Source organism: Cherax quadricarinatus, chromosome 5 (assembly GCF_038502225.1).
Source record: "Cherax quadricarinatus isolate ZL_2023a chromosome 5, ASM3850222v1, whole genome shotgun sequence".
NCBI classification, from domain to species: domain Eukaryota; kingdom Metazoa; phylum Arthropoda; class Malacostraca; order Decapoda; family Parastacidae; genus Cherax; species Cherax quadricarinatus.
This window is the reverse complement of record NC_091296.1, coordinates 21,662,475-21,675,433: the sequence shown is the minus strand read 5'-3', so window position 1 is coordinate 21,675,433 and position 12,959 is coordinate 21,662,475. Positions and strand designations below refer to the sequence as shown.

At 38.5% G+C, this 12,959-nt stretch overlaps 1 protein-coding gene across 3 annotated transcripts in view; it reads right to left on the bottom strand.

Moving 5' to 3' along the window:
* shtd (anaphase promoting complex subunit 1) overlaps nucleotides 1-12,959 on the bottom strand; it is a 148,066-nt gene that overhangs the window by 110,510 nt on the left and 24,597 nt on the right. For all 3 annotated transcript variants that reach the window (XM_070101086.1, XM_070101096.1, XM_070101090.1), the window contains exon 8: nucleotides 1,951-4,672. In XM_070101086.1, the coding sequence (XP_069957187.1) occupies nucleotides 1,951-4,672 (2,722 nt within the window). The remainder of the gene's footprint in view (nucleotides 1-1,950; nucleotides 4,673-12,959) is intronic.

Here is a 12,959-nt window from a genome sequence, read left to right as displayed (position 1 = left end):
GACACACATGCAACAGTTAGGTATCTTTATTTTGAAATGTTTCGCCTACACAAGAGGCTTCTTCAGTCGAGTACAGAAAAGTTGATAGAAGCAGAAGAGTCGTGAAGACGATGTAATCAGTCCATCACCCTTGAAGTTTTGAGGTTTTCCTGGAGTTTACCTGGAGAGAGTTTCGGGGGTCAACGCCCCCGCGGCCCGGTCTGTGACCAGGCCTCCTGGTGGATCAGCGCCTGATCAACCAGGCTGTTGCTGCTGGCTGCACGCAAACCAACGTACGAGCCACAGCCCGGCTGATCAGGAACTGACTTTAGGTGCTTGTCCAGTGCCAGCTTGAAGACTGCCAGGGGTCTGTTGGTAATCCCCCTTATGTGTGCTGGGAGGCAGTTGAACAGTCTCGGGCCCCTGACACTTATTGTATGGTCTCTTAACGTGCTAGTGACACCCCTGCTTTTCATTGGGGGGATGGTGCATCGTCTGCCAAGTCTTTTGCTTTCGTAGTGAGTGATTTTCGTGTGCAAGTTCGGTACTAGGTGGTACTAGGTGGTCGGTCCCTCAGTCTGGAGAAGAGTATTGTTCCACAGTCTGAAACAATATGGAGTTAAAGTGACAGGATCGAGCCTTATATACCGCCAGGAGGTGAGATGTAGGCCACGGCCCTCTCAAATCCAGCTATTCTCACTAGTAGATGTTATCCAAGCTGTTTTCTGTTCTGTACCAAGATACCATTGTGGTGCAGTGTCTGACAGAGTGAATATTAAAATGGTATATATAAAATACCGACAGGTTATTAGGTAAGACACATATACAACAGTTAGATATCTTTATTTCGAAACGTTTCACCTACACAGTAGGCTTCTTCAGTCGAGTACAGAAAAGTTGATAGAAGCAGAAGAGATGTGAAGACAATGTAATCAGTCCATCACCCTTAAAGTTTTGAGGTGGACAGTCCCTTAGTCTGGAGAAGAGTATTGTTCCATAGTCTGAAACAATATGATATTGTTTCAGACTATGGAACAATACTCTTCTCCAGACTAAGGGACTGACCACCTCAAAACTTTAAGGGTGATGGACTGATTACATCGTCTTCACGTCTCTTCTGCTTCTATCAACTTTTCTGTACTCGACTGAAGAAGCCTACTGTGTAGGCGAAACGTTTCGAAATGAAGATATCTAACTGTTGCATATGTGTCTTACCTAATAACCTGTAGGTATTTTATACCATTTTAATATTCATTCTGTCAGACACTGCAACACAATGGTATCTTGGTACAGAACAGAAAACAACTTGAACAACGTCTACTAGTGAGAATGGCTGGAATTGAGAGGGATGTCACCTCCCAACGACTACATTCTTACCTCTACTAGTGGCCTACATCTCACCACCTGATGGTATATAAGGCTCCATCCTGTCACTTCAACTCCATATTGTTTCAGACTATGGAACAATACTTTTCTCCAGACTGAGGGACTGACCACCTCAAAACTTCAAGGGTGATGGACTGATTACATCATCTTCACGTCTCTTCTGCTTCTATCAACTTTTCTGTACTCAACTGAAGAAGCCTACTGTGTAGGCTAAACGTTTTGAAATGAAGATACCTAACTGTTGCATGTGTGTCTTACCTAACAGTCACAGTTGTAACTGAGGAAAAAAAAGTGAAGCCAAAAAGATACTTTTAAGTTTTTCTTGCTAAACAGATTAGTAGAACAAAGGAATGGATTAAAAGAGGAGGTAGCAAGTGCTACAATAACCATAAATTTTAGCAAAAACTATATGATGAAATGATTACCAAAGATGGGATACTATGATCATAGCTCTGCTCCTCGAGAAATAAATAATTACATGTAGCAATAAATAATGAAACCATACACATGTTCACCTGTGGCAATTTAGCACAAATTTTATACTGTACTACCAATTCATTAAGAAACTAATAATATATGACATACTTGAACAGTGTGAGGAACATCTAGCTCAGTTGATGTTGGTGGCAGAAGACACTCAAGGTGAACACTGAGTAGCTTTGTAGTCTGAATGTCCAATGTTCCTCGCTTAGCTACAGATATGCCAAGCAGTAGTCCAACACATGTCATTTCATGCCCTCGTGCTAAATAATCATGCATGTTGACAGTTGCAAGGTTTCGAAGATGACCATTGAGTCCAAGGGCCATGAGAAATCCAGCATGTTCAGTTGGATTATCCAACGATCCTTTTGGTTTATTGTACACAATCCATGTGGAATCAATTTCTCCACAGTTGGGAGCAATTTTCAGTCCTGCTGCAACACCATTGTGGAAATGTGGCCACATATCCATATTTGGAGGTACTTCAATGTTGGAAAGGTCAATAGTTGTTCCTCTTGGGGGAGCTTTGCCTGAGAGATTGAGCTTGGGTATTGGAAGCGTTTCTGTAATTATTGGGGAAGAAGTAAACAGAGTGAACATACCTCGTCCAATAGGTAGTGACATAGTCCTAATGCAGAGGGCATACAAATGTCTCTCTTGCTCTTCTAGAAAATCATGATCAGACACCTCCGGCCGTTGAACAGCACTAATTGTAACAGCACGGGATGAGCAGAGCATACGGCGTACTTCAGCTATGCGTTGATCTTCACGCCACCTTAGAGCCAGCATGTCTGTATCCAAGGTTTCCATGCCATCTTCTTCTTCCTTGGTAGATGACTGTGAGACTTTCTTTTCTTCTTGCATTCTTACCTTTATATTAAATGGATCTTTTGGCTTCTTTCCACTGTCATTTTCATTTTTTGCATCTTCTTCCCTGTGAGCAACAAGATCAGGTCTGTGGATGAGGTGATAAGCAGAGGCTGGCCAATTCTGAGGAGGCCAAGTACGACAAAGGTGCTGTGCGTTCATAAGGACCAGAGAAACTCCAGGAGAGAGGAGCTGGATATCCCTGACAGTTAATCCAAGTTGGTCTGTTAAAAGAACTATCTTCTCATGGATTTTGGGATTATTTTCACAATAATTTTGTAAGTTAAGTGATACATCAGCTGAAAAAAATGGTTTCACGTTACTTGAGCTAATCTGTTTCAAAAAGCGCTCCATGGGAATATTTTGTAAGCCACAATCTGCTGCTGCAACAGAGTACAGCAGCATCAGATTTTTGGTTGTTGTGCACACTTCAGGAATGTATGGGAAAGGCTCAGGTTCAATACCTCCCATTATTGCATACAAGTGGGCTAACACATGAGGAGGTTTCTCAGTAAAATAACTAGCATAAGTTAATTTTTTTGCCTCCTCCAGTGGTACCTGTGATGGTGGACCATGTAATGGACACACAGTGGGAAAATCTCTCCAATAATGGTGCAGATATTGAGTAAGGCGAAGATCTGAAGCTAGTTGATCCAGACAAGTAACAAGGAGACTGCAAAATTCCCAATTTAAAATGTTCAATTTAAATTCTTCATATACTAAATGAAGTGCAAAGAATATTGCCGGGAGATGTGAGAACAAAGGTGATCTTGTATGCACTGTACCTTTATTGACTTCTTTTGGTTTCTGCATCACCCCCACTTTTTGTAATCCCAGCATTTCACTCAGACTGTTTCCAGCAGCCATATGAAAGGGTGAAGACAACATGTACTCCCAATCATTATCCGAGCCACTCTCAGCTGCACGAAACTTCTTTGTAGCTACGAGAGTGTTACATGAGTCAGAGGATTCTACTGGACATGTTAAAGCTAATTTGTCTGTGTCATAGCCTATCATTGATAAAAGCATCATTGAAAACATAGTCCATTCTCCCTGAGGAGAAAAATCCCCAGATCCAGGAGCATTCCTAGTTGAATACCACTTGTTAACTAACTGAAGTGCAGGCTCTCGAGGCAGAACATATTTAAGTGCAGCTAGAGAATGTTTAACAACTGGAGATGATGCAATTTCTGGCAGAGTTATTCTGTAAAAATTGCCATTTGCATGTTCCAACGTAACTTTAGTATCTGAAGGATCTCTCAGGGATACAATAGATGAAGAAAGAGGCAGACTTGGGTCATCTGTGAAAGATCCATCCATGTGTGACTTCTCAGTAATAACTGGAGAAAGACCAACTTCAAACTTTGCATCTAGAGATGAACTGGGTCTACTAGAGGTGAAAAGACTTGATCGACGAAGCGGTGTTGTAGATGGACTGTGAAGTCGCGATGATATATTCAAAGACGAAAAATCTCTAAATAAAGAGGAGTTGAATGTAGGTAATCCACAAAGATTAATACGACTCACATGAACTGGCCCTGTATAAAGGGATACGCTACTACTTCCATCAACAACAATCATCATGTGGAGTGCTTTAACTGGTAAGGCATCTTTAGCAATTACAGAGGCTATAGAGCCAAATATAAGACTTGATTTATCATTGGTATAATCATATTTAATACAGCGAAGCATTCCTGCCTGTGAGAGCATTAAACATAGATATTTTTGACCCACACTATCTTCTGTAAGGAAAGCCTTTGTGGCCCGGGCAAGGGAATGATCTGTCCAGAGGTGATCTAAGCAAATATCTGGAACCAAAGGTTCTGGCTCAGTTAAGGTTTCATTAAGAGAAGTATACTGTGATGATCGAGGTGTGCGGGGCCCGGGAGATCGAGATGGTGAAGGACTCATTGCCAGCCGAAGATTCTGCCCTCCAAATACCGATGGTGACTGTGTTCGACTGCAAGACACAGAAGAAATAACTTTGCTTCAAAATTTAATAAAAGCTCGTTCTTTCAAACAAACATTGCACATACACAAATGTAAAAAAAAAAAAAAGTGAACAAGAAGAAAGAAAAACAGATTTTTTTTTTTTCAATAAGTTGGCCGTCTCCCACCGAGGCAGGGTGACCCAAAAAGAAAGAAAATCCCCAAAAAGAAAATACTTTCATCATCATTCAACACTTTCACCTCACTCACACATAATCACTGTTTTTGCAGAGGTGCTCAGAACACAACAGTTTAGAAGCATATACATATAAAGATACACAACATATCCCTCCAAACTGCTAATATCCCAAAACCCTCCTTTAGAGTGCAGGCATTGTACTTCCCATTTACAGGACTCAAGTCCGGCAATATAAAAATAACCGGTTTCCCTGAATCCCTTCACTAAATGTTACCCTGCTCACACTCCAACAGAACGTCAGGTCCCAAATACCATTTATCTCCATTCACTCCTATCGAACATGCTCATGCACGCCTTCTGGAAGTCCAAGCCCCTTGCCCACAAAACCTCCCTTACCCCTTCCTTCCAACCTTTTCGAGGACGACCCCCTACCCCGCCTTCCTTCTCCTACAGATTTAAATGCTCTCCATGTCATTCTACTTTGATCCATTCTCTCTAAATGACCAAACCACCTCAACAACCCCTCTTCAGCCCTCTGACTAATACTTTTATTAACTCCACACTTTCTCCTAATTTCCACACTCTGAATTTTCTGCATATTTACACCACACATTGCCCTTAGACAGGACATCTCCACTGCCTCCAACCGCCTCCTCACTGCTGCATTCACAACCCAAGCTTCACACCCATATAAGAGTGTTGGTACTACTATACTTTCATACAATCCCTTCTTTGCCTCCATAGATAATGTTTTTTGACTCCATATACCTCAACGCACCACTCACCTTTTTTCCTTCATCAATTCTATGATTAACCTCATCCTTCATAAATCCATCCGCCAACACGTCAACTCCCAAGTATCTGAAAACATTCACTTCTTCCATACTCCTCCTCCCCAATTTGATATCCATTTTTTCTTTATCTAAATCATTTGATACCCTCACCACCTTACTCTTTTCTATGTTCACTTTCAACTTTCTACCTTTACACACACTCCCAAACTCATCCACTAACCTTAGAAAAACAGATAAACAGAAAAATCCTAAAGGTGTGTTTCTTACAAAAGAAATAACTGCCAACATGGTACTAAAACCTGATCAACAGCATGGAATCCTCAAACCCATGGCAAGCTATGGGTTCGATACCAATACCAACAAAATTTGACAATACCCACTAATATCAATACAGATATCATCAAAATTAACCCATACCCACTGATACCACCAAAATTCACCAATACTCACTGATACCAATAACAATACAGTAGGGCCCCACTTTACGGCGTTTCGCTTTACGGCGTTCCGCTAATACGGTCATTTCAAATTATGACCAAAACTCGATATACGGCTCCCCCCACCTGACTTTCTAATACGGTCACCGTGCCCCACCTGGTTTGTTTACATTCTCTGTGAGATCTGTAAGCACTAAATCTCTCCATTTTGTCCGGAAACTCCAAAATTTTAAGTGTTTTTAAAAGTTATTTCATATTTTATATATACTCTGATAATTATACATATGTATACTTGTACCTAAATAAACTTACATACTGTGCTGGCATGCAGGTACACATTAAAATCAGTAAGAGTCTCTTAGGTCTCCAGACGTCATATTAGTAATGATAATAATCATCGAGTCTCATTTAAATGTCGTATATTACGTTAATGCAGTATACACATTTTCATTAATCCATCTATGATATTTTTTCAAAATTATATAATAAACATGATGCATAACATATAAATATGATAAATACACCCCACAGTAGAATAAATAAACATAAATGTGAGATGTGGTAGCAGACGACTTGCACAAGTGACGCCATATTACAAATAATAATAATAATCACCGAGTCTCATTAAATGTCGTATATTACGCTAATATATACATTTTCATTAATCCATCCATGATATTTTTTTCAAAATTATATAATAAACACGATACATAACATAAAAAGATGATAAATACATCCCACAATAGAATAAATAAACATAAATATGAGATGTGGTAGCCAGATAACTTGTACAAGTGATGCCAAGAATAACATTTTCTCTAATCTAACATAAGAGAAAATGTGTTACTGGGGGTAACTGTAGAAAATTATTCCTTTTGTATGTATGTAAGTTTATTCAGGTATACACAAATACAGTTACATAGATTATCATACATAACAACATATGTGTAGAGAACCCAGGATAGCCCAAAAAAGTCAGAGTGACTTATTTCCATTGCCTTCACTCAGAGCATCATTTCTTCTCAAAATGATGTTACATTAGAATGGGAGTGTTCTTCTTTATTTATTCTACCGTATCAATGTAGAGACAACTTGTACACAAACCAGACGTGTACACTTTTTTTGTTTACAAAACTTACGTTCGCCTGGTTTGTTTACATAACTCTGCACCTGTCCTCTCTCGTATACTCATTCTTTCTCTCTCTCATTTATTCGTTTTATCTCATTTACTTACTCCTGACCCTACATTAAGACTACAAATATTTTAAGGTAAGTAATGAGTGAACTGTATATACATTTTATCGCTCTGGGATGCTTAAATATCATAGAATAGTATGTGTGGGTGGGTTGGCCTGGTATGGTAGCCCGGCTGACTACCATACATACCACACTTGATTTTTTACAATAAATACTACTCATCTCACCCTAGATTAAGACTACAAATATTTTAAGGTAAGTAATGAGTAAACTGTATATGCATTTTATCGCTCTACGATGCTTAAATATAATAGAATATTATGTGGCCTGGTATGATAGCCCGGCTGACTACCATACATACCACACTTGATTTCTTACAATAAATACTACTTGTCTCACCCTAGATTAAGACTATAAATATTTTAAGGTAAGTAATGAGTGCACTATGTGTGTATTGTACTTTTTATTGTTTTTTGATGCCTGGTTCTATTGCTAACTTAATATATGTTAGTGTAAACTTGTTATCTAGTGTTTGTATGCATTTATAAGTGGAAAAAAAGGGTGTTCCACTTTACGGCGGTAGCCTGGAACCTAACCTGCCGTATAAGTGGGGCCCTACTGTACCATCAAAATTAGCCAATACCCACTGATAACAATACCATCAAAAATAGCCAATACCATTATGTACTGATATTTTGGCATGACCCTACTAGATAATCCTCTACTAGGTCTTCAGAAAACAAGTGATATACCACTGCCTAAAATATTCATAATTTGTTGTCTTTTAAATTCTAATAAAACCCTTAAATTCTTGCTGAAAATGAAGAGGTATCAATAATAAAGGAAGCAATTGTAACTAGCAACAAATGGAGATGACTTTCTGGTTTTGCTACAAACAAAAAGTTGCTATAAAATTAAAGATCTAAAACTGAGTCAAACCATGAAAGCAAGATAAAAAAAAATGACATGAAAAACTAAAATGTTTAAACCAAAAATTAAGAAGAAAAACAATGATCATACAAAAGAAAATAACAAACTCAAAAGTATGGCAGAGGAAATAATGGATGGCATACAAAATAAAGGGAGCAAATCAATCAAAAAAAAAAAATGATAGGCTCAAAAAATGGAAACACTTGTATAAATTCAAGGTAGAGGACATCTAAGCAAAAATAATCAGGTAATATGAAGAACTCCATGGGAAAGTGGAGTAGAATCCTTACTCCATAAGCCAAGTGTGTCATAAGAGATGACTGAAATGCAGGGAGCAAGGGACAGTAACCCCTTCTCCCATGTGTCAATTACTAAATGTACAAAGGAGAAAAACTTTAATTTCTTCTTTTTCGGGTCACCCTGACTTGGTGGGAGATAGCCAGTGTTTAAAAAAAAAAGTGAACTGAGAAAATAAATAAGTACAGGGCTGTGATAAATAAAAGGACCATCATAAATAACCTATATTACTGTGTTGAAAGTATGAAAGTCTATTATCTGTGTAAGGTTTGATAAACCCTGTAGAAATAACTTCTCAGTTTATACTTCAGAAATACCAGTCTTATGAACTTTACCTACCGCTTTCAGCTCAGTGATTCTGTTTTACCTGTCATTTTCTCTTATTCCCTGTTTTATTTTATTATTGATAGGTTCATTTGGGTGTCCAGCACTGGTTTTAACATCCTGAGAAATAACAACTGACATGTGGGGGTGGCAGTTTCTGTGGTTCATTGAATTCTACACAGACAATTATTTTTCACATTTAAAACTGCAGCCAGCATAGAGTTCAGTTTTGATGTTGCCAAGTGATTGTAAAACGGAAACCTGTAATTGTTTTACATGATGGTAAGATTGCTGGTGTCTTTTTTCTGTCTCATAAACATGCAAGTCTTGCTACTTTTACTTACACTTAGATCACACTACACATGCATGTACAAGCATATAAATAATACATGCCCCTCTGGGTTTTCTTCTATTTTCTTACTAGTTCTTGTTCTTGCTTATTTTCTCTTATTTCCATGGGGAAATGGAACAGAATTCTTCCTCCATAAGCCATGTGTGTTGTAAAAGGCAACTAACATGCCAGAAGCATGGGGCAAGTAACTCTTCCTCCTGTATGTGTTAGATAGGAGTGAATGGAGACGAATGGTTTTTGAGACCTGATGAGCTGTTGGAGTGTGAGCAGGGTAATATTTTGTGAAGGGATTCAGGGAAACCGGTTAGCCGGACTTGAGTCCTGGAAATGGAAAGTACAATGCCTGCACATTAAAGAAGAGGTTTGGAGTATTGGCAGTTTGGAGGGACTTCTGAACTGTCGTATCTGAGCGCCTCTGCTAAGACAGTGATTATGTATGAGTGAGGTGAAAGTGTTGAATGATGATGAAAGTACTTTCTTTTTTGGGATTTTCTTTCTTTTTGGGTCACCCTGCCTCAGTGGGATACAACCGGTTTGTTGAAAGAAGAATAATAATGCAGGAATCCCATCACTAGCACTGTAAATGACGACTGCAGCTGAAAACCAGAAGGTAGGAAACTCTAAGTACAGCACGTGACATATTTTTGGTCTTGGCTTGAAAGGGCTCTCTCCTTGGAGCAAAGTAAGGCCCTTGTGTCTGAAATGCTCTTAATATCAGCATCACCTTACCTCTCTGTTGATAAAAGGAAGCGATGATATCAGATGAATGACATTGATTATAGGTAAGAGCCTCCTTGGTTAATGAGACTTCAAATTATTGGAGCAACTCTTCACTTTTGCCAGTCCTGTGATTAGCCAGAACTGACCCCATCCATAAAATGATATTGCTAATCATGACTTGAGTACAATAAAAGATATGAAAAGAAGTTCTTGTCTCCTGTATGCAACCCTATAATTGGATTTCAGTACTACATAACTAAACATCTTCCAAAGTGATCTTAGCAAACATCTTGCATCACAAAGTGTAATCTAATGAAATACTGACCTTTACATTCTCAAGAGAAAAAAGGGTACATAAAAAAAAAAAGAGCAAGATCCTTACGTTGCTGTCTGCATAAGTGTCAGTCTTGTAGGAAATGCAATGTCACAGACACTGAATGAGTATGAAATGCACTTGCTCATGTGTGTGATCAAGAACTCTAAAAATAGTCTATATTAATCAAGAACTCCTGTACTAGATGGTCATTCAGTAGATAACCCTTTCAGTGTTTCTGACGTACTAGTACGGCTTACACATCAGGGTTTTTGACCTACAAGTATGCCTAAATTCTAGCACCCTCAAATCTAGTGAGAGAAAGCTGGTAGGCCTACATATGAAAGAATGGGTCTATGTGGTCAGTGTGTGCAGTATAAAAAAAATCCTGCAGCACACAGTGCATAATGAGAAAAAAACTGACAGTGTTTTTGGTTTAAAAAAGCGAGTTTGCACTGTATTTTCGTATGGTATTTATGAGGGTATTCTAGTTTTCCTGGTCTCATTTTATAGAATGGAAGACATATTACAGAAATTGAGACGATTTTGATTGGTTTTACAATGAAAAGTACCTTGAAATTGAGCTCAAAGTAGCAGAAATCATCGATTTTTACTACGCATCCAATACACGTCAACTGGTGAGTCTAATATTCTTTCACAAGTGCACTGATATTATTTATACCATTTCTACACCAATGCAGCAGTCTGCATAACAGTAAATCTTCTATTTTTTATGAGAATAAAAATTCAAAGTGGAAAGCAAAAGAATGTAAGAGGGGCATGGGGATGTGACTAATGAACAGAGAAAATGTTATTTTAGTGCCAGGAATGTCTTTCTTGTTTATTCTGGACCCTATTTGGAAATTGGCATCTTTTGAAATTTGTGTGAAATTGGCAAAATTGCTAAATTCTGACCACTTTATTGGATAGTTGAAATCGGTAAATGGGTGGTTTCTTGTACTCATTCGATACAAAAAAAATCGAGTTCTAGCGAAATAGTTATGATTTTTGTCGACTAGTACACTGGAATTGGTTGAAAATAGGGCTCAAAGTGGGCAAAATCACTGATGTGTAAACATCGTCGAGACCACTAATTTTGTGAGAGCATAATTCCGTAAGTTTTCCATCAAATTTCGTACTTTTGGTGTCATTATGATCGGGAAAAGATTCTCTATCTTTTCATAAGAAAAAATAATTTTTTTTTTTTTTTAAATTTGTCGACCCTGAGAACAAGTCTGGGAGAGGGCCTGTCGACCCTGAAAGGGTTAAAGGTGGGAGGAGGCCTGTGAACAGCAGGGAATTATGGCTTAATTACCCTAACACTAATGTCCTAGGCATGAAAGGCAATGGGTAATACTATGGAATACCAGTGTCTTTCTTGTCCTCTTCCTAAGAGTTGATATATCAGTAAGCTGTGGAAGTGATAATGTTTGTGTCTGGGGGAGAATGGTTACACATAACCAAGTTGTGCATGTCACTCACTTTATTGCCATTAACACTCTTCACATACACCCCCATTATCAATGGATAGCTCTTGTTTTGGCTATTAACAATGAACAAGTTTCTTCCTCTTCACATGACCTGACTCTCATAAGCTATTCAATGAATATGTCTATCACTGAGGAGTAAGAAGTTTATATCTAAAAATTCAAGTAATGTTCTCATTACTGAGTAACCAGAAAGGTTTTTCCTTGGCCAATGAAGGCAGTTGACTGGAGCTTAAAACCTGAGCAGCTGGCTGAATAGGCAACAAGGAAGTGCAGGTATGCAGTAGACAAAAACAAAAGGCTGACTGGGCAAAAAGTGGTTACAGAGCCCAATACTAGTGTAATATAAACTCTACTGACAGGTTCCCATTCCATTAGTGGTTCATGGAATCTACAGAAACTTTACATTGTATAATAGATGCAAGACATTAGTTTCACGCAATATATCAGTTTGCTTCAGAATGTAAAGAGAAGATTACTGATGCATCACTATACTCAGAATGTGCATTCCTTTTCTTTCAGCAAATCAGCCATATCCTGCCAAAGCAGGTGGCCCAAAAAGAATAACAAAAGTTTCTCTTTTTAAATTTAGTAATGTATACAGAAGATGGGGTTACTAGCCCCTTGCTCCAGGCATGTTATTCGCCTCTTACGACACACACATGGCTTACGGAAGAAGAATTCTGTTCCACTTCCCCATGGAGTAAGAGGAAATAAACAAGAACTAGTAAAAAAATAGAAGAAAATCCAGAGGGGTCTATATATATGCTTATATACATGCTTGTGTAGTGTGACCTAAGTGTAAGTAGGAGTAGCAAGACATACCTGAAACCTTGCATGTTTATGAGACAAAAAAGACACCAGCAATCCTACCATCATGTAAAACAATTACAGGCTTCTGTTTTGAACTCACTTGGCAGGAAGGTAGTACCTCCCTGGGCAGTTGTTGTCTACCAACCTACTACCTAGGAGAATGTGTATTAAGGTAAGTGATTCATTTTAAGAGTATTCTTCTTCTTTCTTTCAATAAACCGGCCGTATCCCACCGAGTCACAGTGGCCCAATAAGAAAAAACAAAGTTTCTTTTTTTAAATTTAGTAATTTAAACAGAAGGGGTTACTAGCCCCTTGCTCCCGGCATTTTAGTCGCATCTTACGACACACTTATGGAGGAAGAATTCTGCTCCATTTCCCCATGGAGATAAGAGGAAATAAACAAGAACAAGAATATTTTTTATTTTATTATCACACTGGCCGATTCCCACCAAG